This window comes from Dama dama, chromosome 5 (assembly GCF_033118175.1).
Source record: "Dama dama isolate Ldn47 chromosome 5, ASM3311817v1, whole genome shotgun sequence".
NCBI lineage: Eukaryota > Metazoa > Chordata > Mammalia > Artiodactyla > Cervidae > Dama > Dama dama.
Window position 1 is genome coordinate 117,339,321 of NC_083685.1, and position 27,650 is coordinate 117,366,970.

General features: G+C 46.1%; 1 protein-coding gene across 2 annotated transcripts; it reads left to right on the plus strand.

Annotated features, from left to right (window-relative positions):
- DCAF7 (DDB1 and CUL4 associated factor 7) lies at nt 1-27,650 on the plus strand. 2 transcript variants are annotated; one of them, XM_061144331.1, is made up of 7 exons: nt 1-321; nt 16,200-16,358; nt 17,039-17,150; nt 17,517-17,635; nt 20,283-20,492; nt 21,441-21,558; nt 22,695-22,829. In XM_061144331.1, the coding sequence occupies exons 1-7, from the start codon at nt 184-186 to the stop codon at nt 22,715-22,717; spliced, it is 879 nt and encodes a 292-aa protein (XP_061000314.1). In that variant the 5' UTR covers nt 1-183; the 3' UTR covers nt 22,718-22,829. The 2 variants fall into 2 exon arrangements, with proteins under 2 accessions (XP_061000314.1, XP_061000313.1); XM_061144330.1 differs by having other exon boundaries at nt 4-321; nt 22,754-27,650.

The following is a 27,650-nucleotide window of genomic DNA, read 5'->3' on the forward strand; positions in this document are numbered from 1 at the left end:
TCGGGCCCGGCAGTCGTTGTCTGTTGCCACCGCCCCGCTTCCGGGCTAGGCCGTCCCTGCCCGCCCCCGCCCCGCCTCCCTTCGGACCCCTGGGTCCCAGGCCAGGCTCCCTGCCGGATTTGCGCCCGGCTCGCAACAGCCCGCTCCCGTCCCGGTCCTCCCTGCGGCCCCTTCGCCTCCACCATGTCACTGCACGGCAAACGGAAGGAGATCTACAAGTATGAAGCGCCCTGGACCGTCTACGCCATGAACTGGAGCGTGCGGCCCGACAAGCGATTTCGCCTGGCGCTGGGCAGCTTCGTGGAGGAGTACAACAACAAGGTGGGCTGGGCAGGCGCTCGGAACCCGGCTGGCGGGGAGCGGGCCCCGGGAGCGCCCTTTCTGGGCCGGAGCCCAGACCCTAGGACCCTCCTGCGGACTTGCCTTAGCGCCACGGAGCGGTTCCTCTGTGTCTGGTCCTGTGCAGAGAGTTTCGCTCTCTTTATCGCATTTAATCCTTGAAACATCCCTGGGTAGTCAGGAGTGTAGTTACCCGCATTTTACTGATGGGGAAACTGAGGCACCGTGTTGCAGCTTTACCCAGGTCAGTTATTTCGTGACGGAAACAGGTCTCAAACCGAAGTTTACACCCCAGAGCTATGCCATCTATCACTGGTATCCGCTCCCCTCCTGCTGCACTGCTTCAATTAGGGGGCAGAAGAAGGATGAGGGAATGATGGCTGTGAAGAAAATGCGCTTACGATGGTCATTCACTCCTGGCCACACTAGATTTCTATTAGGTCTGGTTATTGCACAGGCTTTCCCGCCCCCTACACCCACCCGCAGGTACTATTATTGATGGATTTGTCGGGATTTCCGTCCCTGTTGCGGCCTCGTGTTCCTCCTGTTCACAGCGATCTCCTTTTCGAAATCTTCACCAGTGACTGTGATCCCGCCGTTGTTTTCCGAATAGAGAAGGATGTTAACTTGCTGTGTCTTTTCTTGGCATCTTTCTTGCTAGTGCAAATGTGTAGCCTTGAGTAGTGAGTCTTCCTGGACATCCAGAATTTGAGAATCCTTCATAGAAGGTAGTAGGAGGAACTTTAAGCTGGTAGTGCAGTATAAATTTGTTTTTGAAAGTTGTTGAATAAGTTAGTGAGAAGAATTTTCTTTCCTTTGCTCTTTAAATCTCTTCCATTTTGTATTAGAGTAAATTAACGTGGTGATTTATCGTAGTCAGAGCGACTGAGAGCTGTGCTTAGCGGTTTTTAAAGCCTGTATGTACACCTGCTTGACACCATGAACACTGTGACTTAGGAAGAATAGCCTATGTGGATGGTGACAGGCATGGTGCAGGGAAGAAAGGCAGGTGCTCTAGGGTTGAATGCCCTGTCTAGTCCACTGACTTGCGGTGGAGCACTGCACAGGTCAGTTTTATTATTTCTCACCCACAGTTTGTTGTAGGCAAGTTCTTTTTTAGACATAAAGGTCCTGTAAAAAACAGTTGAACGTTGTAACTTTGTTTACAGATTTTCAGGAGCGCATCTGTTTCTCTGGAGTTAAGTCTTAAACTTTCTGGAATCCCCTTTAAGAAATTGATGAAAGCGATGGACTCTCATTACCCAGACGTGATATATACATAATTTACAAACAAATCCCAGGGAATATGCACTGATCTTGGGGCCCATCCATTGCCCACAGAAAGCAGAGAGTCCTGACAAGACTTAGCTTTAAAAGACATAGCTTTATTTCCTTTTCTCGTGCCTTTTTCTTCCTAATGGCCGGTTAATGCATAGCAGAGTGGGGAATGGAATTCAAGGTACTGATGTGTGAAGTGGAATAGAACTGTTGTTTTAAGAATACATGTTGGGGGGTGGGCGCTGGGGTCCCGGGGAGCCGAGTCCGCCGGTCGGAGTCGGCGGGTGGGCACCTGGTCCCCCGCTCACGCCCCCGTGCCCGCCCCCCCCAAAAAAAAAAAAAAAAACAATACATGTTGGGAAGAAAAAAAAAGTAAACCGTATCTTTCAAAGGGCTTGAGTCTTTCACACAGATTTTTTTGCCTTGCAAGTTCTTGCAGGGTCATATTTTGGGGGGCGGGGGTGCGAAGTAGAAAAGAATATCTTTATTGCTTTGTCAAGGCAAAGGGGGCCACAGTGGCCCTAATGCCCTCCTAACTGTGTGTTCTGACCTGGAGTGAGCAGTGAGAAGTTTTATAGAAATGGTTCAAAGAGAAGGTGATCAGCTCATGGGCATTCTTCCGATGGGTTGTGATTGGTCAGTGGTGAGGTAAGTGGGAGTCAGCATCATCAACCTTCTGGTTCCAGCTGCTCTGGGCTCTACATGCTTGTGAGAGCATATAGTCAGGTTCTCCCACCTGGTGGGGTTTCAGTATTGAGCCCCAGGTTCTGGATGTCTTATCTCAGGAAGAATTCAGTGAGAGACAAAGTGATAGGTAAGAAGTGGATTTATTTAGAGAGAAACACACTCCACAGACAGAGTGTGGGCCATCTCGGAAGGTGAGAGTCGCCTTGAAATCTAGTATCCCCATGTCCAAGAGGGGAGAAACTGGGCTACACCATTAAGGCTGCTGGTGGAATCAGGGGAGTAATTGGTGTCAAACCTCAGTTGCAGGAACTACACCCTAAAGTTGGTCCTTCCATTTAGTAACTCTGTGGAGCTCCTTCTTTGCCAGGGCACACAAGCAGTGCGGTTTTAGGGAGATGCACACTGCTGATCCCAGGAGTAACAAGTGAGCAGTTACCTCTGTCTTCACTCACTTGCATGGTGTAGGCAATGTAGCATCTCGCCTTCTGTTTTTGTGTCCCCACCAATCTAGGTTAGAGTTCTTAACGTGTGTGTGTGTGTGTGTGATGGACACCTTTGGCACTTTGAAGCCAACAGACCTCTGTTCATAATTATGTTCTCAAATGCATAAAATACATAGGGTTACAAAGGAAACCATTATATTGAGCTATAGTTATTAAAAACACTTTTTAAAAAGTGGTGAAAGTCGCGCAGTTGTGTCTGGCTCTTTGTGACCCCATGGACTATACAGTCCATGGAATTCTCCAGGCCAGAATACTGGAGTGGGTAGCCTTTCCCTTCTTTGTACTTTAAAATTAACTCATTAGATGACATCATCCATTAATTTTGAAGTAGTAGCATTTCAGGATGTTTGCTGTGGTGTGATATGAAAAAAAGCAATGATTTCTTAGTGACAAATCACAGATATTAATGCCATGGTGAGTAACTGCCTCCATTTATAATGGAAGGAAATGGTAAATTTCAGCTCGAGGTTTGTGAAAATGTAAGTGTGATTTTCCAACTCAAGTTCATGGGCCTCAGGGTAAGAAACCCTGTGCCTAGGGGCTGGCAGGCAGTAAATCTAGCTACCACACAGTGATTATCAGGCTCGGTTTTGGAAAAACCTGGCCATAGAGGTGCCAGACTTGATGTTTTAGAGGAGCTTGAAAGTTATTGGTTGACATTCTCAGACCGCTGATTCCTGTTTGCTGTCAATAGTGATTGCTGGTGGAGGGCAAAATAAATTGACTCAGCAAATTAACATTGATAAAAAAGCCGAGAAAGGGTCTTTTTTTCCCTACTCTGAGACATTAAGAAAACATGATCATAATTTAAAAAAATTTTTGTGTTAATGTCATCATACTTTCCTGTAGTAAAATTATTTGTAGTTTGATAGAATTAAATCTGTCAGTGTTTCAAGGACAACTTGACTTTTAGGTGTTCCATCACCTGAATAAATTTGGGAATTGCTGCAGTGTAAAGAACTAAATTCTATCATCTACATCTGGATTAAAGAGTCCCATAATTGATGATAATGTTTTATGTTCTTTTTTTGTGTGTGTGGTCTCTGCTGGGGGATAGAGCAGCACTGGTGTTGGAGAATGGTTTTCTAAAATTTAGCGTGTGTGTGACTCCTCTGAGGGACTTATATCTTCCTGGGCTTCACTCCTGAAAAGACACCCAGGTGATTCAGACACAGGTGGTCCAGGTGCCACTGCAAGACCATTTCCCTGGAGTTACCTTTCCATCTCCTGACCAGAGGTGGGAATCATTTTTTGTATCTGCATGTGCCTAAATATTGTTTCTGCCCTTCCAGCCCATGAAAAGTTCAATCACCAGATAGCCTCTTTGAAGGGGCCTGGGTTGAGATCTCGGTCCTGCTGCTTCCCAGTTTTGCATGGCCTTTGCCAAGTGAAAGCCTGTGCCTCAGTTTCCTCATCTGTAAAATGAGGGTAGTGAGGAAGATGAAAGGAGTTTTAAATGTGATGGGTTTAGGAACTCTGCCTGGCACATAGCGATCATATCACCACTGTACCTGTAACTGAAATATCTTCTAGGAGAATTATATGAGTGTTCAGTAAATTTGACTTCTGTATTTTCCAGGGAGAAATCAGGACCTTAGGTCAGAAAGGAACGATGAAAGGTCATTGTGTTCATTCTTTGACTTTTAAAGATCTGGGGGGGGGGGGGGGGATTCCTTGGTTCCTTTGAATCAAACCTATTTTGTGGTCTAGAAGCTTCTTGTTGTTGGACTCGGAGTACCATAATTTGCTAGTTGAAGCCCATTTTCTCATGTTCTACCTGGCTTAGACAAGTAACTGATAGAAGAACTCTGGCATTTCTCCTGAGTCTTGACAGTATCTGTGGTCTTTAGACAAGTGGTATTTCCCTTGTTGTATGGAGAAAGATGACTAGCAGTTCCTGGGCTTCTATTCCACTTAGTTGTATATTTCAGGGTTGATTTTGACTAGAACTGGCAGTGTGATTGGGATTTATTTTGCACTAATAGTTAACTAGTTGACCATTTGTGCTTTAAGATATAGCATCAAGAAAACATTTTTGAGATTTTGAGGAGAAACCGCAGGTATACCTCCTGCTTTTTGAAGACTATCAGTAGTGAATCTGAGTAAGACTACCTTGTAATTCAAATTCACATGGGATGAATGCTTGCCTTGTCAGCCTGTGTTGATTCCTATGAGATCTTTAATGCTGAGTTACTTTATCTATTTGACACATAATGATTTTGACCCTGGCATACAAGTTTTCATTTCTCAGTAGTTCTGGCAGCCTTTCAGGATTCCCATTCATTTGTTAATTAATTCAATAAGTATGTATTATGTTTTAGGCACAGTGATGATACTTGGTAATCTTCTGTATACTTTTTAGCAGATGTGAAATTGGCAGCAATAAAGAGAAAGTGTTTTGGTACACATAAGTGTTTTTGATAACTACTTAGAATTTTGCAGTGCTCCATCAGTCTCTGGCAAGACTGCCAGCAGGAGAATTTAAAGTATCAAACTCTCTGGTTTTAACTTCCTCCTTTCTTTTTTCTATACAGTGAGAGCACTAATTCCTCCATGAGACAACTAGATAAAACTTCTGCTGCTTTACTGCTTTTTGCCCTGACCTGGCTCACACAGACTTCCTAGAGATGCTGTGATGTGAGCAAGGGGTGAATCTGAGTCCTGTAGGTAGTCTGTCCCGCCTGGGGCTGTGGTGCCAGAGCTTATTGGTTAGACTCTGAGTCAGGAGCAGAAGAGGTGCTGTGCCAAGGCAGAACCTCTCTGCAGACACTGATCAACAATGATCAGTCAGGAACAGGCTTGAAGGGAGGACAAACGAAAAAGATCCAGAAAAGCTGGTTTATTCTGTCAGAATTTTGCCTTTAGCTGATTTTGGTTATACTAACAATTGTGGGGAAATGTGCCACTGACGAGGTGGTATTACTGATTTAGATCACTTTTTTTTTTTTTTTTTAAACTAAACACACATACACACACATGCATTCACCTTTGTGTTCTAATACTAGCACTGTATGTAATTAAAGAGGAATTCAGTTTCCTCCATCAAGATAGACACAGCAACTTTTTAAATTTTTTAAAAATATAAGGTATGAGTAATGTGAGTAGTAATTTATATTGTTATTCATGAAAGCAGTTGAAAGTGAAGACGTGGTCATGCCTCCGAGGAATGAATACATAATGTTTTATACCCACTTCTTAGGAGATATCTGACATAGTAATCTCCACAGTTTAAAAACAAGTAAAAATGATCTTGTTTCACAGGGTTTTTTTTTTTGAAGGGTTTTTTTTATGAAGGGCATTTGTTTCACATGCTGGGATAAAGTGTTGTGAAGCAAATAGTTGCAGAAGGGTAGTCGGTGTGGGAGATAGACATTTAGCAGGAGGACAGAGAAGGCTGGAGGAAAGAAAGGGCAGAGGGGTAATAACTTCAATGTTGACAAGACGATTAAAATTGTACTTTTTGGTTATGCTCCCACAATAAGGGGGGAAGGACGGCAGTGTAGTGAAGATCAGATGGGTACAGTACAGGAAGAGCCCAAGATGATTCAGACTCAGAAGAGCAGAGTTCTCCAGAACAGGGTTGTGATGGGCAACATCAATACTCCTTGGTTTGGGGCAGTGGGAGAGGGTGCATGGCTGGCAGCAGGAGCTTCTCCAGTTCCCCTCCTTGACACCCTTGGATAAGAGGAGAGCTTAGCTGTACAAGGAGACAGACATGCCATCGTCTCTAGAAGCACTGGATTAGGCAGGTTGGAAGAGACTGAATTATGAGCAGCTTGACAGTTCCTCATCTCTGTTGCCTGGGAAGATGCAGAAACTTCATGTGTTTATGCTAACTTGGAACAGAGTCCTGGCCTCTTTCCCTTAAAAACTTCCCTGAGATCATCTAGAAGGAACTTGCCTCATTCAAAAGGAATCAGCATAGTAGCAACAGCGAAATACTATAAGAAAGAGGGAAAATGGGAAACACATGTAAGGTAAAGTATCCACACTAGAAAATGTTTTCACCTTAATTGAATATTAATGGCCAGTCCTCCTGCCATGAATTCAGAGAACTTAAAGAGCTCCAAGCAGAGGTACAGGAGGTCAGGTAACGTGAGACGTGGTGACAGGAGAAAATGGAACCACCAGCAGGTAGAGCCCAGGAAAACAGGAGAAGAGAAAACAAAAATTACTGCAGAACTAAAACCCACGTTGGAAAGAGAATAAAAATGTACAAACTACTGAAAACAGTGAAGATTAGGGAAGACAGGTTGAGAAAATGAAGTGGAAATGAACAATTAGGAAGAATATAACAGATGCAGAAAATAAAGGATACCTAACAGGTATAATTGGTGTCTCTGAAGAAGACCAAAGAAATGAAACACAAAATCTCAAATGTGTAGTTAGACTATAGAATAAAGGTATGAGGTAATGCCTTCAAATTGTATATCTCAAGAAAAACGGACACAGAACACTTGGCACTGAAAATTGTCTTAGGAAAATATCTACATTTTAAGGGTGAAGAAAGAATCTTTTAGACATCCAGGCAAACCGATCTCTTCCTCTGAGAGGGGAGGAGGAGAAATTAGGCTAGCCACAGTTGACAGAAGGCATGGAGCAGTTTGTACAAATCTGCCACTGTCATAGATTGTGCTACTGTAAACACTGAGCATATATTTATGAGTATATAAGATTACACGGGAAAAGGAATATACTTTTTAAATAGATAATTTATAAAAATTGACCATGTATTAAGGAAAAAAAAAACATTTTTTAAGTTAAGGGAAATCAGCTGATTGGTAAAAGATAATACATATCAAAACGTATGGGATGGGATTTCCCTGGTGGTCCACTGGTTAAGACTCCACACTCCTAATGCAGGGGGCCCAGGTTTGATCCCTGATTAGGGAACCAGATCCCACATGCCACAACTAAGACCCAGGAGAGTCAAATAATAAATATTAAAAAAAAAAAAAAAAAAACCCTCAAACTTATGGGATGTTGAGGAATCTCAGGCCCAGATATGCTAAGTAACTCTCCAAAGTGACATGGAAGGTAATAGCAGGGCCAGAACTGGAATAGTCTGTCTCCAGAGTCTTGACTATATACTGATGTCAAAAAAAAGAAAAGATTGGGGGGGAACAAAAAAGAATGTTTTGAAAAGAGAGGGGAACACTTGCCTTACCAGATCAGAGTAAACATACTGCAGTTGGTATGGTTATAGCCAGTAAATACCACATAGAGTTGATGCAGTCACACAGAATGTTCCAAAGCAAATTTAAGTATCTATAGGAAAGTAGTTAGTGATAAAATTCACTGAGGAAAAAATGAATACATTCTGTGGTGTAATTGGCTTCCCAGGTGGCACTAGTGGTAAAGAACCTGCCTGCCAATGCAGGAGATGTAAGAGACTCGGGTTCGATCCCTGGGTCAGGAAGATCCCCTGGAGGAGGGCATGGCAACCCACTCTGTTCTTTCCTGGAGAATCCCATGGACGGAGGAGCCTGGCAGGCTACAGTCCATGGGGTCGCACAGAGTGGGACATGACAGAAGCAACTTAGCACACATGGCATAATTAGTTGTCTATCTGGCAGAACACTTTAGAGTCCTCTATTACATGTCATATTTGTTGTCATTGTTCAGTCGTGTCTGACTCTTTGCAACCCCATGGACTGTAGCACGCCAGGCTTCTCTGTCCTTCACCATCTCCCGGAGCTTGCTCAAACTCATGTCCATTGAGTCAGTGATGCCATCCAACCGTCTCCTGTCACCCCCTTCTCCTGCCTTCAGTCTTTCCCAGCATCAGGGTCTTTTCTAATGAATTGGCTCTTCACATCAGATGGCCAAAGTATTGGAGCTTCAATGTCAGCATCAGTCCTTCCAATGAATATTCAGGGTTGATTTCCTTTAAGATTGACTGGTTTGGTCTCCTTGCTCAGGGGACTCTCAAGAGTCTTGTCCAACACCACATGTCATACATGAAAATCAATTCCAGATCAAGTATTTAAATGTAAAGCAAAGTCCCACAAACATAGTAGAAGAAAACTGAGTAGGAAACTTGTTCTGGGGCAGTGGGGAGAAGAGGAGAAGGCAGACTTTAAGCCAGTCATTAAATCTAGGGTCAACTAAGGCAAAGATGGACAGGTTATAGTACAGTTGACCCTTGAACAGTGCAGGTTTGAGCTGCACAGGTCCACATAAATGGACATATTTCAGTGATAAGAACTACACAAGGCCCAGGGTTGGTTGAATTCAAGAATGCGTAGGACTCAGATACTAAAATATACACAGATTAACCACCCCCTGCCTCGTTTTGTTCATGAGTCAGTTGTACATACAAATTTTTTTTGTGGAAAGATGTGGAAAAAAATCAAAAGACAGATGGTAGTCCAAGGAAAGATACTTTCAAAACCTGACAGCTGGTAGGAGCTAATTTACTTACTGTGATAGCAAAATGAACAAAGCATATAAATAGCCAGTACATAGTAGAGAAAATGCAAGTGATCATTAAACAGGAAAAGAGATCACCTGCCCAGGTTGGATGCATGAGACAAGTGCTCAGGGCTGGTGCACTGGGAAGATCCAGAGGGATGGGATGGAGAGGGAGGCGGGAGGGGGGATCGGGATGGGGAACACATGTAAATCCATGGCTGATTCATGTCAATGTATGGCAAAAACCACTACAATATTGTAATTAGCCTCCAACTAGTAAAAATAAATGGAAAAAAAGAAAAAAACTAAAACTGCAAATAGTTTTCCAATACAAAAAGATTTACATGATTGTATTCAAATGTATAGAAATTAAATAAACTGTCAACTTAAAAAATAAAAATAAACAGGAAAAGATACTCAAAGATACTCAACCTCAGGTAGTTAAGGGAAATGACCCTGTGATATTTTTTCTCCCTTTCAAATCTATAAAAATGAAGTTTCTTCTTCTAGTATTGCTGAAGTATAGGGAAGTGATCACCTTCGTGATCCTGGGCAAGATACTCAACATCTCTTTTACTCAGTATCTTAATGAAAGTAGAGAGGATAATAGTACCTACCGTATGGATATGTTGAGAGGATTAAATGAGGAATGTGAAGCATAGTGCCTATACCTGGACCATTTTAAGCACTCGAATATTAAAAATGGCTCCTCAGAAGTAAAAATAATAAACAAGTATGCTCAGCTTCAGTAGTAAAATGCCATTTTTCTTCTATCAGTAGCAAAACGTTAAAGATTATTTTCAGTGTTTTCAAAGATATGGGGAAATTGACACTCATACCCTGTTAAATTAAAGTGTAAACACATTTATTATCTTGTAGTTTCTGTGGTATTAATATCTGAAATGGGATGTAGCAGTTACACTTCTAGCAATCTGTCCCAATAGCAGCTTTTGCACATAATGTACAATGTATTGTTTATAATACAAAACAATGGGTTATAACCACAGGAACTATGAATAGTTAAATTATGATGTGCTCACCACAGTTGGCTGTGGAAGAATGAGGCAGAACTGTTTGTACTGACAGGAGATCTACCAATATGGTGTAAAGAGCAACTCGCGGAATGTATTTTATGGTCCAAGCATGTCTGTGTGTTCTTGTTTTAACCCACCATATACACACATATATAGTTTCAGAGAGAATCATTTGGAAAGTAGTTCATGTCAGACTGGGTTGAGAGTAAGTAGAATTGAGGGTGAAGTTAATGGGAGACTTAACTGTGTCACTGTATTATATGAACTGAACATTCTCTTCCATTAAGTTTTTAATGATAAGCCAAGGAAAAATATTTGCAAAACATGACCATTGGTAGGAACTGACAGAATAACAGTGAAAGCTAATTGTTATTCCTGTCAGTACTTGGTTGGCAATGTGGAGCAGAGGAGCTGAAACAAGTTAGGCTGTGGATGAAACACGAGTCTGTGCAAACGCATGAAGTCTCTGGGAAGATCAGGAAACATTAAATCCCAACCATTTCCTGACTTCTTCCCTGGCTTAGGGACAGTTGTGCAGAGGTTGTCAAACCTGGGTGAGTCAGATCACTGGGGAGGTTCTTAAGAATCTAGACTCACGGGCCCCAGTTGACACTTGTTGAATCAGAATCTTGGGCTAGCGGTGGGGAGCCCAGGCCTTGTAAAACACTCTTAAGTAAATCTGATCACCAGATTTGGAAAGCACTGCTGATGGCAGTACAAGCAGGAGTCAGACATAGGCCCTGTTTTTACGGTATTTACTAAGTGAAATAGTGTAAGACAGTCATGCAAGGGTTTTCATGAGGCAGTGTGGGATGAGTCATCAAACGGATGGAGTAGATGAGTACCAAGGGCTTCCCAGGTGGCTCAGTGGTAAAGAATCTGGTTGCCAAGCAGGAGATGCAGGATGTGTGGATTCTATCCCTGAGTCAGGAAGATCCCCTGGAGGAGGAAATGGCAACCCACTCTAGCATTCTTGCCTGGGAAATCCCATGGACAGAGGAGCCTGGCAGGCTACAGTCCATGGGGTCGCAAGAGAGTCAGACAGGACTGAGTGAGCACGCCTGAGAGACCACTGTGTTAGGAAGACCGAAGATGGTTTATGAAGGAGGTGAGATGTAATAATATTAAACGCTCATACACTGAGGAAGGCACCATGCTGAGCAGTTTACATATGAAAGGTGTTACATACAACTCTGCGTAATGGGAATATCCCCACTTTACATGGAAATAGATTTAGCAGAGTTAAGTAACATGTCCAGGGTTCCATGGCCAGCAAGTGGTGCGTAAGGAGCCCTGAAGCCTGATGCCCGTGCACTTTATTAATACTGGGCAGACTTGGATGGACAGAAGGACATACGAGGGTCTCAGAGCATGAGGGCAGTGTAAGGAGAGGAGTGGGAAGCACTGACTAGATCAGTGAGACTGAAGATCAGGTGGGCTGGTCAAAGCCTTGAACACCTGGGTAAGTGGATCCTAAGTGGTACATGTTCCCAGGACCTCATATTTTGAGGTTTGCAGAGAAATCTCCAGTGGCTTGAAAAGCACCTTTTAGAAGTAGCAGCATTTTTCTCTGCTAATTTAGCCTTACAGTATTACCTGCATGGTTAGAGAGAGGTTTTTTTCCTTTTGTGCCATAGTCAGAGCAGTACCTGGCACCTGACAGTCACTTGGTGAATGTTTGAATAAATACCTGAATGCAGTATGTGGCTCAGAATGTACATGAGAGGCTTATTCTTTATTCTGCCCAATGAGCAGAATTTTAGAGCTCCCCCACCAAGTCTGATGCCAGTTTTCCCTGTCCCATCGTCCTTTATGTTTTGTTCGCTGCAAAGGTCAGAATGTCAGCTTTTTAATTTCTTTAAGAACTGTTCATTCTGCCAAATTCACTCTCAAATCCATCTCTGGTTATCCCTTGCCATTCTCACTGCCAGTCACCATAGGCCTTTAACTTGCCCACCTGTTCCCCTGTGTGTCTCCGGGCTGAGCTCCCCACCTCCAGCCTCTTCGTGGATCCAGTCAGTCCTGCCTGGCATTGCCAGGCCCTGTGCTCAGAGCTCCGTGGCCCGATGGTCCGGCCTTTCAGGCCTTGCGCGAGGGGGAGCCCACCCCCGCCCTCAGTCGGCTCTCGGGGCTCCCCAGCCCGCTCCCAGCGTCCTCAGCGCTGCTGTCTCAGGTGGTTCCTCTTGCTGCCCCCGGCCCCAGGGGGTCATGCAGTGAGTTCCTCTGCCCCATCTGCCAGTGATGCCTTCCGTGTCTCTGCCTCCTCAGAACCGTTCCACAGACCTTTGTAGACTGCTCAGATCCCAGCTTCTCCTCACTTGCCCGCTTTGAATTACTACTTTCCTCTAAACTTCTGTTTACATCTGTGCTATGAATAAGCAGCTAATTGTATATTACCTGTGACATCACTTGTATTGTCCTAAGACAGCCTTGGCAGGGTTGTGTTTTCCGGCAATGGGTTTTCTTCTCCTTTTACATCTTCATACAGTATCTTCCCTGGCAAATTACATGATTTTTGGAAGTCTGTAGGTGCTCTATAAAAATGAATATTTAGTGTTAGTTGTCATATGGATTTTTAAAAGTCAGACATGGATGGCTCGATCTATCAATATACATAGACATATGCTTAGGAATCTACAAAACTACTAAAACTAATAACTAATTTGGCAGAGTTACAGGACCCAAGATTAATAGTCAAAAATCAGCTGTATTTTTATATAGTAACAATAAACTATTGGAAATTTAAAAGCCATTCCATTTATAATAATATAAAAACACTTAGGAATAAAGTTAATAAAAGAAATGGAAGACTTGTATATTGAATGCTTCAAAACTTTGGTAAGAGAAATTAAAGAAAACCTAAACAAGTGGAAAATAGGTTCTGTTTGTGAGTTAGAAGACCCAATACTGTTAAGACAGTAGGTTTTCAAAACTGATTATAGATTCAACACAATTCCAATCAGAATCTCAACTTTTTTTAAAATATATATATGCATAGAATTTACAAGCTACTTCTAAAATTTACACAGAAAAGCAAACATGTAGAATAGCCATTTTGAAAAAGAACTGCAAAATTGGAGAACTGACACAATCTGATTTCAGGGCTTCACTAGGAAGCTGGTGTGTAGCCAGGATGCTGTGGTCCTGGTCAGTGGACAGGCATATACATCAATGGGACTGAATAGAGTCTAGAAATAGATGCTTAAATACGTGGGCAGTGGATTCTCAACAAGGAGACCAAGGTAATTTACAGGATAAAGGAAGAGGAAAACACAGGAGAAAATATTTATGAGCAGGAGTGGGCAAAAATTTCTTAGCTCGGACACAAGCATGAACTGTAAAAGAAGAGAAATGATAAACTAATGTCGAGGTTTAACATTTCTGTTCTTCAATAAATACTGAAAGAAAATGATAGAACAGCCATGTACTATGAGAAGATATTTGCAAAATAGAAAACCAGGGACTTGTATCCAGACCATATGAAGAACTCCCCAAGCTCAATAAACAAAACAACCTGGTAAAAAATTAAGTGAAAGAAACTATTCTATATGATACTGTACAGCGTGGCTACATGTCGTTTTACATTTGTCAAAACCTAGAAGTTGTACAACACAAAGCGTGAGCTTGAATGTATATGAGAACTCTACTTTCTTCCCAGTTTTTCTGTGAATCTAAAATTATAAAGTTTTGGAGGTGACTTCCTGGTTGTCCAGTGGTTAAGACCCTGAGTTTCCAGTACAGATGGTGCAAGTTTGATCCCTGACCAAGGAAATAAGATCCTGCATGTGGCAGGGCCAAGGAAAAAAAATGTTTGTTTTTGAAAGGACATAAGATTTGAAGAGAGAGAATAAATATGCATGGCAAACAAGTACATGAAAAGATGCTCAGTATCAGTTATTAGAGCAATGCAAATTAAAATACTACTTCACGCCCATTAGAATGACTTTTAAAAAGCTGGTAATACCAAGTGCTGACAAATATATGTGAAACTCATACATTGTTAGAATGCAAAATGACACTGCCACTTTCGACACTGGCAGTTTATTATTTTTCAAAATAGAATTAAACATATGCTTACAATATGACCCCAGAATTTCACTCTTAGTTGTTTAGCCAAGAAAAAGGAAGGCTTGTCAATAAAACAAAAACAAGGCCATTGTTGGCAGTCCAGGGGTTAAGACTCTGTGCCCTCAATGCAGGGTGCACAGGTTCAATCGCTGGTTGGGGAACTAAAATCCCACATGCCACATGGCGAGGCCAAAAAAAAGAAGCATTAAAAATTTTTTTTTACACGTAAATGTTCAAAGCAGCAGTATTTCTAATGGCCTTAAACTGGAAGTAACCCAAGGGTTCATCATCTGGTAAATGAATAAATGTGGATAAACAAAATCCATATACTGCAGTACTATTCAGTGATAAAAACATGGCTGAATCTCAAGAGCATCCCGCAGAAAGTAGCCTGTCCCAAAAGACTCAGCACCACGAATCCATCTATGTCATGTTACAGAATAGGCAGAACCATAGCCAGTGTGGCTCGTGGGGTGTGGACTGACTGCAGAGGACCCCAGGAAAATCTTTGGGGATGATGAAAATATTCTATGTTTTTCTGTGGGGTTTTTTTTGGCCCTGCTACATGGCTTGTGAGATCCTAGTTTTCTAGTCAAGGATCGAACCCAGGCCCCCAGCAGTAAAAGCTCAGAGTGCCAACCACTAAACTGCCAGGAAATTCCCAAAATATTTTATATCTCAATTGTTGTGGGAGGTTATACAGCTCTATACATATATACATTCCAACTCATGGAAGTGTACACTTAAAGTGAGTAAATTTTATTGTATGCAATTGAACCTAAATAATATCATTAAAAAAAAAAAAAACATAGGAAGATACTGGTATCTTGAGACAAAAGTCAGAAAGACAAGAGTGGAAGGAATTCTGTTTTTCTTCTGTATGGTTAGTGCTTATCCTCTTGGTTATCCTTCCTACCAATCCGTTCCATCTTCCACCAGGTGGAAGTTCATGAACAAATGGATAGCAAGTGGCATTTCCAACTGAGCCAGATCAAGTTTGACAACAAAGTTTGAAAGTTAATATTAGTCCAAAACTGACTCAAAGAAAAGGTAGTCAGAACCAGGTGGGACTTTCTCATCAACAGCACCCACTTTTTTGCCCATTACCATGGTTTGGTTTCTCAGATGCTCATTTGTCACACTGTTCTGTGTAAACACGTTACTAGCCAATGGGGGCAAAGGCAGGGGTGGTTAGAGGAGGAGGCAGTTCATGTAAGATTGCCCTTTTAAAAGTGTTTACTTATTTTTGTCCATGCTGGGTCTTGGTTGCGGCATGAGGGATCTTTTCATTGAGGCACATGGGCTTCTCTCTAGTTGAGACCTGAGGCTCAGTAGTTGTGGCACGTCATGTGGGATCTTGTTCCCGGACCAGGAATCAAACTTGCATCCCTGCATCGCCAGGTGGATTCTTAACCACTGGACAACGACCAGGGAAGTCCCACAATTGCCTTATTTTAGGTGAGATGTTACTTTCTCGGATGGCACTAAATGCCCCCAGCACTTCTAGTCATGGAGTCAGTAAAACCACAGCTGTGCGTTGTCAAGGGCCTTGGGTTGCGGGAGAAAAGTGTAAGCAGCTGGGCAGATAGTGGCAGCTCTGTGGTTGAATCAAGAGTGCAGAGAGTTGGATTCAGGAAGCCTGTCTTCAAATTTGGTCTCTGCCCTTTACTAGCTCTGCAGTCTTCAGTGTGACTCGGCCCCTCCGAGGCTGGGTTTCCTCGTCTGAGCAGCGGGTCGTCTGGACTCAATGCCCACCCGCCCAGTGGTTCTTGACTGTGCAGTGAAGGGTGGTACAGTGTTAGGACTGCTGATGGGCTCTGGGTACTTGGCATCCGAGAAACAAAAGTTTACGTGGCTCCATTTTGTGGTGTTACAGGTTCAGCTTGTGGGTTTAGATGAAGAGAGTTCAGAGTTTATCTGCCGGAACACCTTCGACCACCCGTACCCCACCACCAAGCTCATGTGGATCCCTGACACGAAAGGCGTGTATCCAGACCTGCTGGCGACGAGCGGCGACTATCTCCGCGTGTGGAGGGTGAGCGGGTGCTCGAATGGCCTTGGGTGGCAGCTGTGGACTCACAGAGAGCAGGCCGGGGCTGGAGGCCAGGTCACTGCAGCCAGGAGAAGCGAGTGGTAGCGGGTGTGGACTGAGCTTGTTGGGCTCAGCAGATGTCTTGGTCAGTCTGGCCCAGATTCCTTGAAGTCCGGCTGCAGTCAGCCCTGGAAACTCAGGACTCAGTGAACGTGATATAAGGACGAGAGCCTTCTGTGGGGGTGGGGACACCAGTGGCCTCTTATTCTGCTCACAGCCAGGATATTTTTGAGTACATTGGACGAAATCCCAGGCCACTGGTTCTATTGCAGCGTGGGAGTGGACGGTGGGCCTCGCCGCCCCTCGGCTGAGCCGTCACTGCAGCCTCTCCTGTAGCTGGAGGTGTAGCACCCAACCAGGCGGGTACAGACACTGATTCGGGCAGGATGAGGAGACCTCTTGTCTTAGAAGGATTTGGGGGTGAAAATTTGGAAAACAGCTGGGCAGAGGAGAAAGCTTGGAAAGAAGTAGCATTCAAGTCATTCCTCTGGGTTGTATTATTCTTCATGATAAAACTGTCTCCACACGTCTTACATTTACTAAGGTATCATCTGAAAGAGGCTTGGAAGGTTTTTTTGTGAAGCTAAGACTGACTGAGTTTGTAAAAATTATTGTTCCTTCAGGTTGGCGAAACAGAGACCAGGTTGGAATGTTTGCTGAACAATAACAAGAACTCGGATTTCTGTGCTCCTCTGACTTCCTTTGACTGGAATGAGGTGGATCCTTATCTTTTAGGTAAGGAGCCAGGGAGGGGGTATGCCGGTGTGAAGAAGCAGAGATACGTGTTCTCAGCTGGGTCTTGAGGTATGTGCAGCCTCCTAAAGTGGGGCTGAGTGGGAAAGAGGCCAAATAAGGAATGTGGTTATTAATTCCTCCCATGGAGTCGAGCTTTCACTTGTGCGAGTCTCATCTCTCCAGGCAGAGGCTAAGGCCCTGGGGTGAGGATTGAGCACATGACGCTTGGGTTCTCCTGGTACCCTCCCCGCACTCAGGAAGTGCTTGCAGCATGTCTCCTGGGCTCACAGACGAACAGGCACAAGGAGAGAGGCTGGCGTGGGACCTCAACCCCGTCAGCCGCTGACTCACACTGGTTGTTTGCAGGTACCTCTAGCATCGACACAACGTGTACCATCTGGGGGCTGGAGACCGGGCAGGTGTTGGGGCGAGTGAATCTCGTGTCTGGCCACGTGAAGACCCAGCTCATCGCCCACGACAAAGAGGTACTGATGCTGTTCTGCAGGTGCTTTCTCTGCCTTAGTGTGAGGTCAGGCCGTTGTCTTCCTTTTTTGCAAGTGACCTGGAAGATCATTATATAATGCTGATGTCTTCTCATCTAAATTGAAAATGGTAATATGTCAGAACAGTGGAAAACAGTATGATGTGAATGCGTTTTTTTTGACTCATATAAACAAGTTATTCTGTAATCTGTTGTTTTTCTTTTTGTGCAAGAGATTGCTGATTTTTAATAACAAAATCCCTTAGAGGCAAACTTGGACCTGATATGATTAAAAAAATAATCTTATAATAGAGTCACACTAACTTGAAATATATTTACTTTTTTGGGAGCAGGAAGGCAAGAAGAGGGGAAATTTCCTGGCAGACAAAACTAATTGGTTAACTCTTCTGTAAACTTGTTGCATGAATTTCTAGTATGTTCACTTAATACTTACATGTGTAATACTATTTGGAATTGAATGTGGTTAATTTTGATGGTGATATTTCTCCTATGTGTATTGGAAGGGCAGAAGGGAGCGACCTCTGTGTTCACAGAGCCTTCTTCTGAGTGATTTTGTAAAACGGTCATAAATCTTTTAACTTCCAGAGCCACTGCATGCTGGTCCCCTACCAGGGCAATCACAGGATGTTTCCTGTGGGTAGTGTTCCTTTTCTATTCCCCTCCTGCACAGCGAGGAGTATTAATGTCTGTATGGACTAAAAGGATGCCTCGACATTAGGTGAGAACCTTGAGGCTGTCACATAAGTTGGGGACCAGGTTATCATTCTTCAGCTTTCTGTGCTCCCAACACCGAGATCTGTTGGTCTGCTTGACTTGGTCCCCGTAAACCAAGGGGCAGAGGAAGAGCTTGACCTGCCGAGAACAGCAGTAAGGGCGTTCTGCACCCCGTGGAACAAGTTGCTTCATTTTGGTTCTGTGACACTTAGCCTGTCGTTTTCTGTCAGGGTCCAACCCGGAAAACTAGAGCTACTCCGCGTGTTTAACCTGAGGGGATTTAATGAGGAGATGGCTCACACAGATGACGGTAAAGCTGAGGAGCCACACTGGCCGCAGTGAGGTCGTCTGGACGAGCGGAACAGCAAGTTTACCAGCCAGCAGGCCCTGAGCCAACACCCTGGCCTCAAAGAAATGAACCTCAGGGTGGTTGTCCGGAGAGAAACCTCATACCTCCCAGCACCTTTGATTTTCATCTCTGTTGAAGTGAGGACTTGCTCGGAGGTTCTCGTTGCTGCTGGCGAGTTGGTGCAGAGCAGGGTAGCGTGTGTCTGGGAGTTGTCGCTCTCTCTTGGCTTCTGATGAAATATGTGGGTGGAACACGGAGGAAGGAGCAGTCAGAGCTGGCTTTACACGCCTGGCTGTACTGCCTGTGGGCACCTTATTGCTTAGTGATGCTGCCGTGGTGTCCTGTCCCTGGGAGTCAGCCAGCCGTGGGTGCACATGTGGATAAACATGCCCCAGCCCTGATGCAGCTGGCCAGTGCCTCGGTCTGTCGGATCTTGGAATGGCCAGCCTAGTTTCCTGTTGAACCACTCCTCGTTCCCACCATAGAGAGAAAAGTGCAATTTCTTCATTGTCAGCCAGAGGAAAAGCAATTTATGATGTTGCTAGAAACAGATGCTTGTTTGTCAGTGTCCCCCAGTAGGTGGACCCTCAGGAAGGCTGGAGTCACAGTGTGAGAGAGAGGTTCCACTCATGTCTCCCCAGAAGTCAGCTCTTACGGTCCTTGAGCCCAGGAGATGGGTTTTGTTTGGTATTTTATTTTCCTTTGTTCAGCATTTTGTTTTTCTTTTTCCTCTCCCCCCGCTTGTCTGGCTCTAGTTTGTCGATCTCTCTTCGTCCCTTTCTTTCTTTGAAGCCCTCTGTTGCTCTCCGCCTGTTTTCTCATAGACATGAGTGCAGTACAAAGTTTGCAGCAGGTAGTAAATGCAGAAGACAATAATTCAAAACCTAAGTTGATACACTTACGAACACAAACCAACTAGGAGAAGAAACAGCATTTCCTAGGAGAGCGGTATTAATCCTCTATAAATAAAGGAATACCCGAGCCTCCCATGATTCAGAGTGGCTCTTACCTCTTTCTTGCACATGAGTCTCAGGTCCAGGTTTCACAGCAGAACTGTGGTTAGAGGAGGGCTACTTCCGCCTCTCAAATCAATGCCCTCGGCCTTGATGTGGTCATGGATCTGCTCTGATCATACATAGATGAAAGCCACGAGGGCCAGGAAATAAATGTCTCAGTCTCGTAACAGGGTGGCAAGAGATAGCCACTGGTTCTGGCTTCATTAAGCCTGTCCAAGCCGACCGGATAGAATACTTGCTGAGTTCTTTGTGCTCTGTTGGTCAGCCGGGTATGTGCTGTGTTATCACTGGAGGTGGAGGAAGAATACTTGGAAGGCAGCAAGTGAGAGGAAGCCTACCGGCCTCCATCATAGGGTGATCGTCACTCTTTGGGTAATCATTGGTGTCAGCACTCTTGGTTTCCAGCCCTCACAGGTGCGGTGTGGCTTTATTTACCTCCTTCCAAGTCATGAGCAGGAGTTTAGATGAACCAGGGGGACAGTAGGTTTCCCTGTGCCATGAAAAGGAGGTAACTGACCTGAATCTGACTGTTGCTTCTCACTCACCAACAGGTCTACGACATTGCATTTAGCCGGGCAGGGGGTGGCAGGGACATGTTCGCCTCCGTGGGTGCCGATGGCTCGGTGCGGATGTTTGACCTCCGTCACCTAGAGCACAGCACCATCATTTACGAAGACCCACAGCATCACCCACTGCTGCGCCTCTGCTGGAACAAGCAGGACCCCAACTACCTGGCCACCATGGCCATGGATGGAATGGAGGTGAGAACCCCATTGAGGCTCACCGAGGCCCTGCCACTCCACTCTGGTCCTGCTTAGTGGATCCAGGAGAGCAGTTCTCAGCTGGCGGCAGTTTTTCTCCCAGAGGATTTTTGGATCCACCTGGAGACGTTTTGGATTGTTCCAACTTCGGAGGGGGTGGGGGGTGCAGGAAGGGGTGGTGCTCCTAGTTTCTGGGAGCTGGGGGCCTGAGATGCTGCTTGCTGCACATGCTGTGGTGCCCAGGACCACTCCCCGTTACACACAACACGGTGTTAGCCCACCCCAATGTCAGTAGTGCGGAAACTGAGAAAGCCTGATCTAGAATGAGGACTGTGTGTCAACAACTTGTAATACATAGAGAGCTGGACTCAGAGCCAAAAGCAGCAGTATCTAAAAAGTCAACTAAATCATTCATGCTTCTGGTGCTGAGTAAACAGGCAGTTTTCCCTGTCGTCTGGGCAGAGTCTTCCAGCCTTAGTGAGTAGATGGGGAAGTGGCAGCTGTGTAGCCTGTTGTTTCATCGAAGCAGTCAGTTGTGGGTGGACATGATGCCGTGATGAATTGTATTTTGAGGAAGCCAGTAACTTTCAGATTTTGCTTTGGGGCTCAGGGGAGAGGGCTCTCATCTGTCCAGCTGAGCAGGCACAGAATTCTGAGCACATGCACCTAATGGCATGTGGTGGATTATTCACATTTGTGTTACGTGCCCCTCCTCCTCCCCTGCAGCCTAGAAGCCCCATATGGCTTATGACACAGACTATAAATGACCTGTGCCTTTGTCTCTTTTTTCCTCAATCTTATAGTTATTTTGGGAACCCCTCTGTCTCTGAGAGTCTTTTAAGTCTACAGATGAGCAAGTTATATGTACACATTTTTTTTTCCCTTGTGTAGTATCTTTTTTTTTTTTTTTCCCCTGTCACCCACTGGGGTTTCTTGTACTTTCTGCAGGTAGTGATTCTGGACGTCCGAGTTCCCTGCACCCCTGTCGCCAGGTTAAACAACCACCGAGCATGCGTCAATGGCATTGCGTGGGCCCCACACTCTTCCTGCCACATCTGTACTGCAGGTAATTACTGAGGTGGGGGAGGGGAAGGGAGGGGGAGGGAGGTCTTCCTCTGGTCTCCTTAGCATTGTAATCTGCGCTCCATCCCAAGGAGGGTTTGAGAGATTTACAGAGTGGTGCCACTGAGAACCTTCCTACACTAGTGCAGCTGAAGCAGTCTGAACTCCCAGATGATCTTGTACCCGCAGTGATATCAGAGAATCTGTATACTGTCTACATCGTAGACAGTTACAGGCTTGTGTTGCCCACTGTGTGTCCCCAGAATCCCGGCTTGCACAGGAGGCGCATTCAGAAATATAAGAAGAGAGGCAGTCTCCTTGGCTGTAACTCCCCTGCCCGCCCCCCGCCCCTGCAGAGCTCTGGGTGCATTGAAGGGCCCTGCAGAACCTGACTGGATCTGCAGCATGTGATGTGTAGTTCCCATTTCACCATCTGCTAGACCCCAAAGAGTACCCCTTAAAAATGTGCTGGCCGTCAGAGTTCTTTTATCATAGAAATGATGTCTGGTTTTAAAAATTAAACGACACTGAAACAGTGCAGAGGTGTATGAAACAGGAGGGTGAAAGTCCTCTTCCCTCCTTCCTTTCCCGTTTCCACCTTAGCAACGTAGTTTGGTGGTTTGGGGCCATAACAGCTTGAATTCGAAAGCACGAAGCTTTTCCTGTTGGGGCCTCTGCTCATGCCTGTCCATGTCGTTGAGAAGCAGCCAGAGGCCCAGGCCCACCCCCTTCCTCTGAGCCTCAGATTGTGGCCTGCCTTCTTCACTGTGGCCCTCACTGATGTATGCATGTCCATAGGATGGGGGAAAATCCCATTAAATAATTGAATCATCGGAGAGGGATCTTTAATGACTCAGGTACTTTAAGTGGCTGAAGATGCCACGTGTGGGATCTCATCCCAGTCTTCTTCCCTGATGTCTGCCTCAGAGGAGATGAGGTGTCGGTCTGAGTCCCTCCGCCATCCCCTGCTCTGCCGTGGTGAATGGGCCCTGAGACACAGGGGAAGGGCTCTGCCACTCACTGGTGCGGAGCCCTGTGGCGTGGGGCACCTGCCTTAACATTTCCTCATCATTAAAACCTCCCTCCATGGGGTTTGGGTGAGTGAGTGCTTTGTAAAATGTGCCCCCCGCCCTGATGCAGGGCTCATGATCCTCACTGCCTGAGTGGTGACCTTGCCTGCCGGCTCTCTGTGTCCCCAGCGGACGACCATCAGGCCCTCATCTGGGACATCCAGCAGATGCCCCGGGCCATCGAGGACCCGATCCTGGCCTACACAGCCGAGGGGGAGATCAACAACGTGCAGTGGGCGTCGACCCAGCCTGACTGGATTGCCATCTGCTACAACAACTGCCTGGAGATCCTCAGAGTGTAGTGTCGGCGGCGCCGAGCCCCATGGCAGGGGCTGGTGCGTCCCCACCTCTGCCCCGCCCCCACATAAGAAGACGCGCATTTCTGGTGGCCAGTATGGCTCTCATTGCTTTGCACCCACTGTTAGCAGAAACTGCTCCAAAGTCCCCGGCCAGTCACCCACCGCCCGCTGTGCTGGACTCAGTGCCGCGTGGCGCCTCCTCAGCCCAGGGCTGAGTTTTAAGGTTTCTCTCTCCTTTCCTCATCTCCTTGGGTTCTGCTATTAAAAATGTCTGTGTATCTGTTTGTCAGCCGTCGTGTTACTGAGCTCTGTGGCCGGCGGCTGTGTCTGCATTCATCTGTCGCAGATGTCTCTGTCTGCCCAAGACAGCAGCCTAGGTCCTTGTCCGTGTGAGCACTTCCTGGGAACAAACACCAGTTTGAAACTGTCTTTCTTCATGTTATCATGTCTCTTAACAAATTTCAACTTTGTATATTTTTTAATCTATTAGGCTAATTTTTTAAGGAAAAGAATTTTACTCCTTGGCCTCTTCCTTGGTTTTATCGCCCTCCCTGTTGACACCTTCCTGTCTTCCCTCCCTGCCTGGATCTGGCCCCAGGCCCCTGACCCTCCAAGCAGTTTGCCTTCTTGAATCACTGCCTGGGCGGAACATACCTGACTGGGAGTCCCAAACCTCCTCGGTGCTCTGAAGTCGGCTGGCTCTCGCCTTTCCTTGGCCTGGCTCTTGTCAAGGGCATTCTGAGCTCCGGAATAGACGTGTGACCCCTGCTCTTACCCCCTTAAGTACATACGCCTGTCCAGCCCCTCAGGACCTGCTGAGCTAGCCAGGCTGATGGGGGTGCCTGACTCCCGGGGGGCGGTGGCAGGAAAGCTGAGCTTAGAGCATGTTTCTGGTCCACAGTTTAAGAGTCTGTTTTTCTCCCCACATATAAGCCCCTGACCATTCTCTTTCACGTCTTGAACGATAGGCAGGAATGATGTATCAGCTGAACTTCAGTATCTCTGTCTGTTTAGTTCACCGTGACTGGTGGTACGTTGGCCACTCTCCTGATAGAGAGGAGAGAAAGCTCTCCTTGGCAGGCACACAGTCTGAGCATCCATCCCAAACAAGATCTCCTCTAGAGTGTGGGAGACAGTCAGCTCTTGCAGAGGATGGACTCAGGCTGGGGTGATCCCAGGCCATCGATTAAACAGAGAGCAAGAGAAGCTTCAGAGACCCAGGGCCAGCCAGTTCAGAGCCCCACAAACCCATCAGCCACCCTGCCCCAAGTTTCAGTTCTGAGCAGTATTGGACACGGAGGCGGTGGGTGTCTGTTTCCGTTAGATGAATGAGTTCCAGGGAGAGGTCTTGGGTGTGACTCTGGTGGTAGGCGACTCCTTGGGCAGGCAGAGTTTGGGACACGCCCAGAGTCTGGGGGGAGTTCGGTTTGCTGCGCTCTGCCAAGTGCCCGAAGGTTTCTGAGACCCTCTGAGTTGAGCAGCTGGGAGTAGGGAGAAGCAGACCTTGACGCCGATGATCTTGTCCACTTGGGCTCTCACCTGCTCCTGAGAAACAAAGCAGTTAGCTTTGTGTTTCTGGGCCCTTAAAGTCTCTTCGTTGAGTCTACCTTTTCAGAAGCAGATGGATTGGTATCCCCAAAGTCATAGCTCTTTGCTTTCATACATGGGGGCTTTTCCCAAAGAAAAAGCCTCTTTTTTCTTTTCAGTCAGGGTGTTTCCCCTCCTACCTTTATTCTTGCTTCTGATTTTGGGGCTCTCCAGTGGGCCGTCCACTTGGCCAACCCTCCTGCGTTTACCGCCACCTTTGCCCTGCATCATTTTTGGACATGTGACACGAACCAGTTCTTGGTCAGAACCCTCCTCTGCTTGTTATTGTGTTTGATGGTTCCAGGGTCCTTCCCTCAAGGGTAGCAAGGCTAAGTTGAATGTCGCTGGCTCTGGGAGGCCGTCAGTTCCTTCCTGTGGAAAGGGTCTTGAAATGGAGTCTAGTGGGAGAGGTTGTTCTAGGGACAGGGCTTAACTCCACTGAGTTCTGAGTTAAGATCCCTTCCCTGATCTGCACTTTTGTGGTCTGAGTGGTGAGGAGATTTGTCACCTGGAACTTGAAAGCAACCTGGAGAGCAAAGTTAGTTATTAGAAATGAGGATATTTTGGACAAAGTTGCTATTTACCGTGGAAACCAACAACTTTTGATTTTTGTTTTTTTTCCTTTGCCCTGTGGACTCTCAGCCCTGTCACCCTCCTTAGGCCCTGTGGTGTGGTCCTCTTCCTCCCAACATCCCACCTGGGCCCAGGTGAGACTCCGCAGCTCCCCTGGGGGGAGAGAGACATATGCATGCACATGCACACACGCAGTAGCTGGGATGCAAGAATTTTGAAGCCTCCCTCTCCCTCCCTTCATGCTCTGAACCAGATGGCCTCAGGACTGAGGAGGGGATTTCTGTAGTCTCAGGATTTAGAAAGCCTCTTAGTCAGCCACGCTCTGGGAAGCAGAGATCTGCTGTAGTTTCAAAAGCAAGTGTTGGTTTAATTTGTTTAGGTTCTCAGATTGCCAGCTGGAGAGGAGGTGGGAGGTGCTGCCTCTGTCCTCCTTGAACGTGAGAAGAGCCCTGGGAAGGCTGCGCTGGCACCTCTGGGCTCTGGCCCTCCCAGCTGTTGCCCTTTGACCTGCTCTTGGCCTCCTGAGCCATAGCCACCTTTGTTTTCCTTGTCCTCCCTGAGGGGAGGCAGGTGCTGAATACGTCAGGCTTCAGGCTCCCTGTCAGAGAGCTGGTGAGTGGGTCCAAGTCTTTGGAAAGCTTGAGTGTTTATACCCAGGAGAATCAGAAGCCTCTCTTTCCAGGAAGGAACCAGGCGTAAGATGAGAACTTGAAGAGAGAAGATGTTTGATGATCAGGGGAGAATCTCTTATCAGAACCAAGATCGGCTCTCAGAGAACTGATTAAGATTTGAGAAGAAACAGAAAAAAAACTGAGACTCCAAGAAGTTTTTGATGACAGGTGTGGCTGAAACTTCTGGAGGAGATTGAGGGTCAGGGGGGAAATCAGTGATGGTGAAGGAGAAAATATTCGAGGGTGGTCCAGGTCTGAGGTGAGGAAGCGGGCAGGCTGTTATGTGGCCGTGGGGTGAGACTGTTCTCGGGCCGTGTCAACCTTCCAGGACCGTTCGTTCAGCGGTGTCTGTGATGCTGGGGACAGGGTGGCAGAGGGAGCCAGCCCTTCCTGCTGCAGTTCAGCCCTGCTGTTGTTTGGTGGCAGAAATCTGCAGGAGTTGAGCCCCTCGGTCCTTCCAGACCATGGCTCTTCTTGGTTGTAGGTTTGTAGACAGCAGAAGCGGAGGTTGCAAAGTCATGCCGACTCCCCACCCCCCTGTTCTCTTTCTCTTCCTCTTCCCTCCCCACCCCTTGCCCCTGTAGAGCTCTCTTCCTGCTGCAGCCTGGGCCTTGAATTCCCAGCCTGCGACATGTAGGAGCTGCAGTGTGCCAGCCATGGGAGGCCCACCTAGTACCTTCCCTCCACCATCCCCAGCTCCCTTGACTGCCCGGCTGGGGGGAGGGAGACCATTAAAGCAGAAGCCCCAGAGCAGACTCTGCCCTTTCCTGTCTGCGCCCTGGGCTCAGCAAGGAAGGTCATGCTGGTCACTTCAGTTGGGTTTTCCCTGGAAGGAGAGCTGAGCCGAGCCGTCAACTGTGACCCCTGGGCCAGGCTTTCCAAGAAGGGTCGGCCCTACACTGGCTGGGCCAGCTACTCAGTGTTGCGGAGTCCCGCCCTCTTTTCCCACCGTGTTATTGCTGCTAATGGTCAAGGTCAAATACATGGCCACATGGAATGGGCCAGGTCCTCTCAGGCTCCTTTGTGGATGTGATTTTTTTTTTTAAAGAATGGAAACATGCAGGTGCCTTCCCGAGAGGCTTGGACTGGTGTCTCCAACCAGAAACAGATAAGCTAATCAGAGTGTGAACTCAAGAGGAGGGATGTCAGCAGTCTGTGTAACAGCTGGAAAACGTCCACGTACCGGCCTTTAGGACAACCCAGGGGATCAGAACTCGGGATCCCTGCTCTTTAAAAGAACGTTCTCACCTTGGGTTGATAATGCAGTGTGTTATGAAAACTTGTGGAACTAAAGCTTGGACTTGCTGGAGTCGAAGATGGATCATTTGATGTGGTTCCTGTGTATGTGATGACCCCTGTCAGTGACCTTCCAGCCTTCCTCCCCAAGCGTGAATTTGTAGCATGATTGTACAGATCTCTCTGTAGAAAATGGAGGTTTCTTGTTCTCTGAAGTGTTAAGCTCTAGCCAATCAGTTTCTGTCCCCTTTAGCCTAGTGTGTCTGAACTTAATTTCTCGCTATGTATTTAAACTTTTCCTCTGTATCATAGGTTTTGTGGCATCCCACAGTCAGGTGGAGAGGAAGCTGCCCCTTACAGAACTGTACTGTAACCATTTTTTAAAGAAACATTATTTTCACAGGACTGATTATACACAGGGCTTGTAAAAAAATTTTTTAACACTGTGCTGTGAAATCACGATGGTAAATCTCCATTGAAGGCTACTTCAAAGGCACCTGAAAGTGGAGTGTTATATCTATGACTTTATTTCTTGCTTCCTAAGTATATTAAACCTAATTTTCACCCTTTCATTCTGTTTCAGCCTCCTGTATAAGAAGTACCGTATTTTCTGCCCATCATACTTTGTAATAAAACTTGAACATGTATAGATTGACTGAA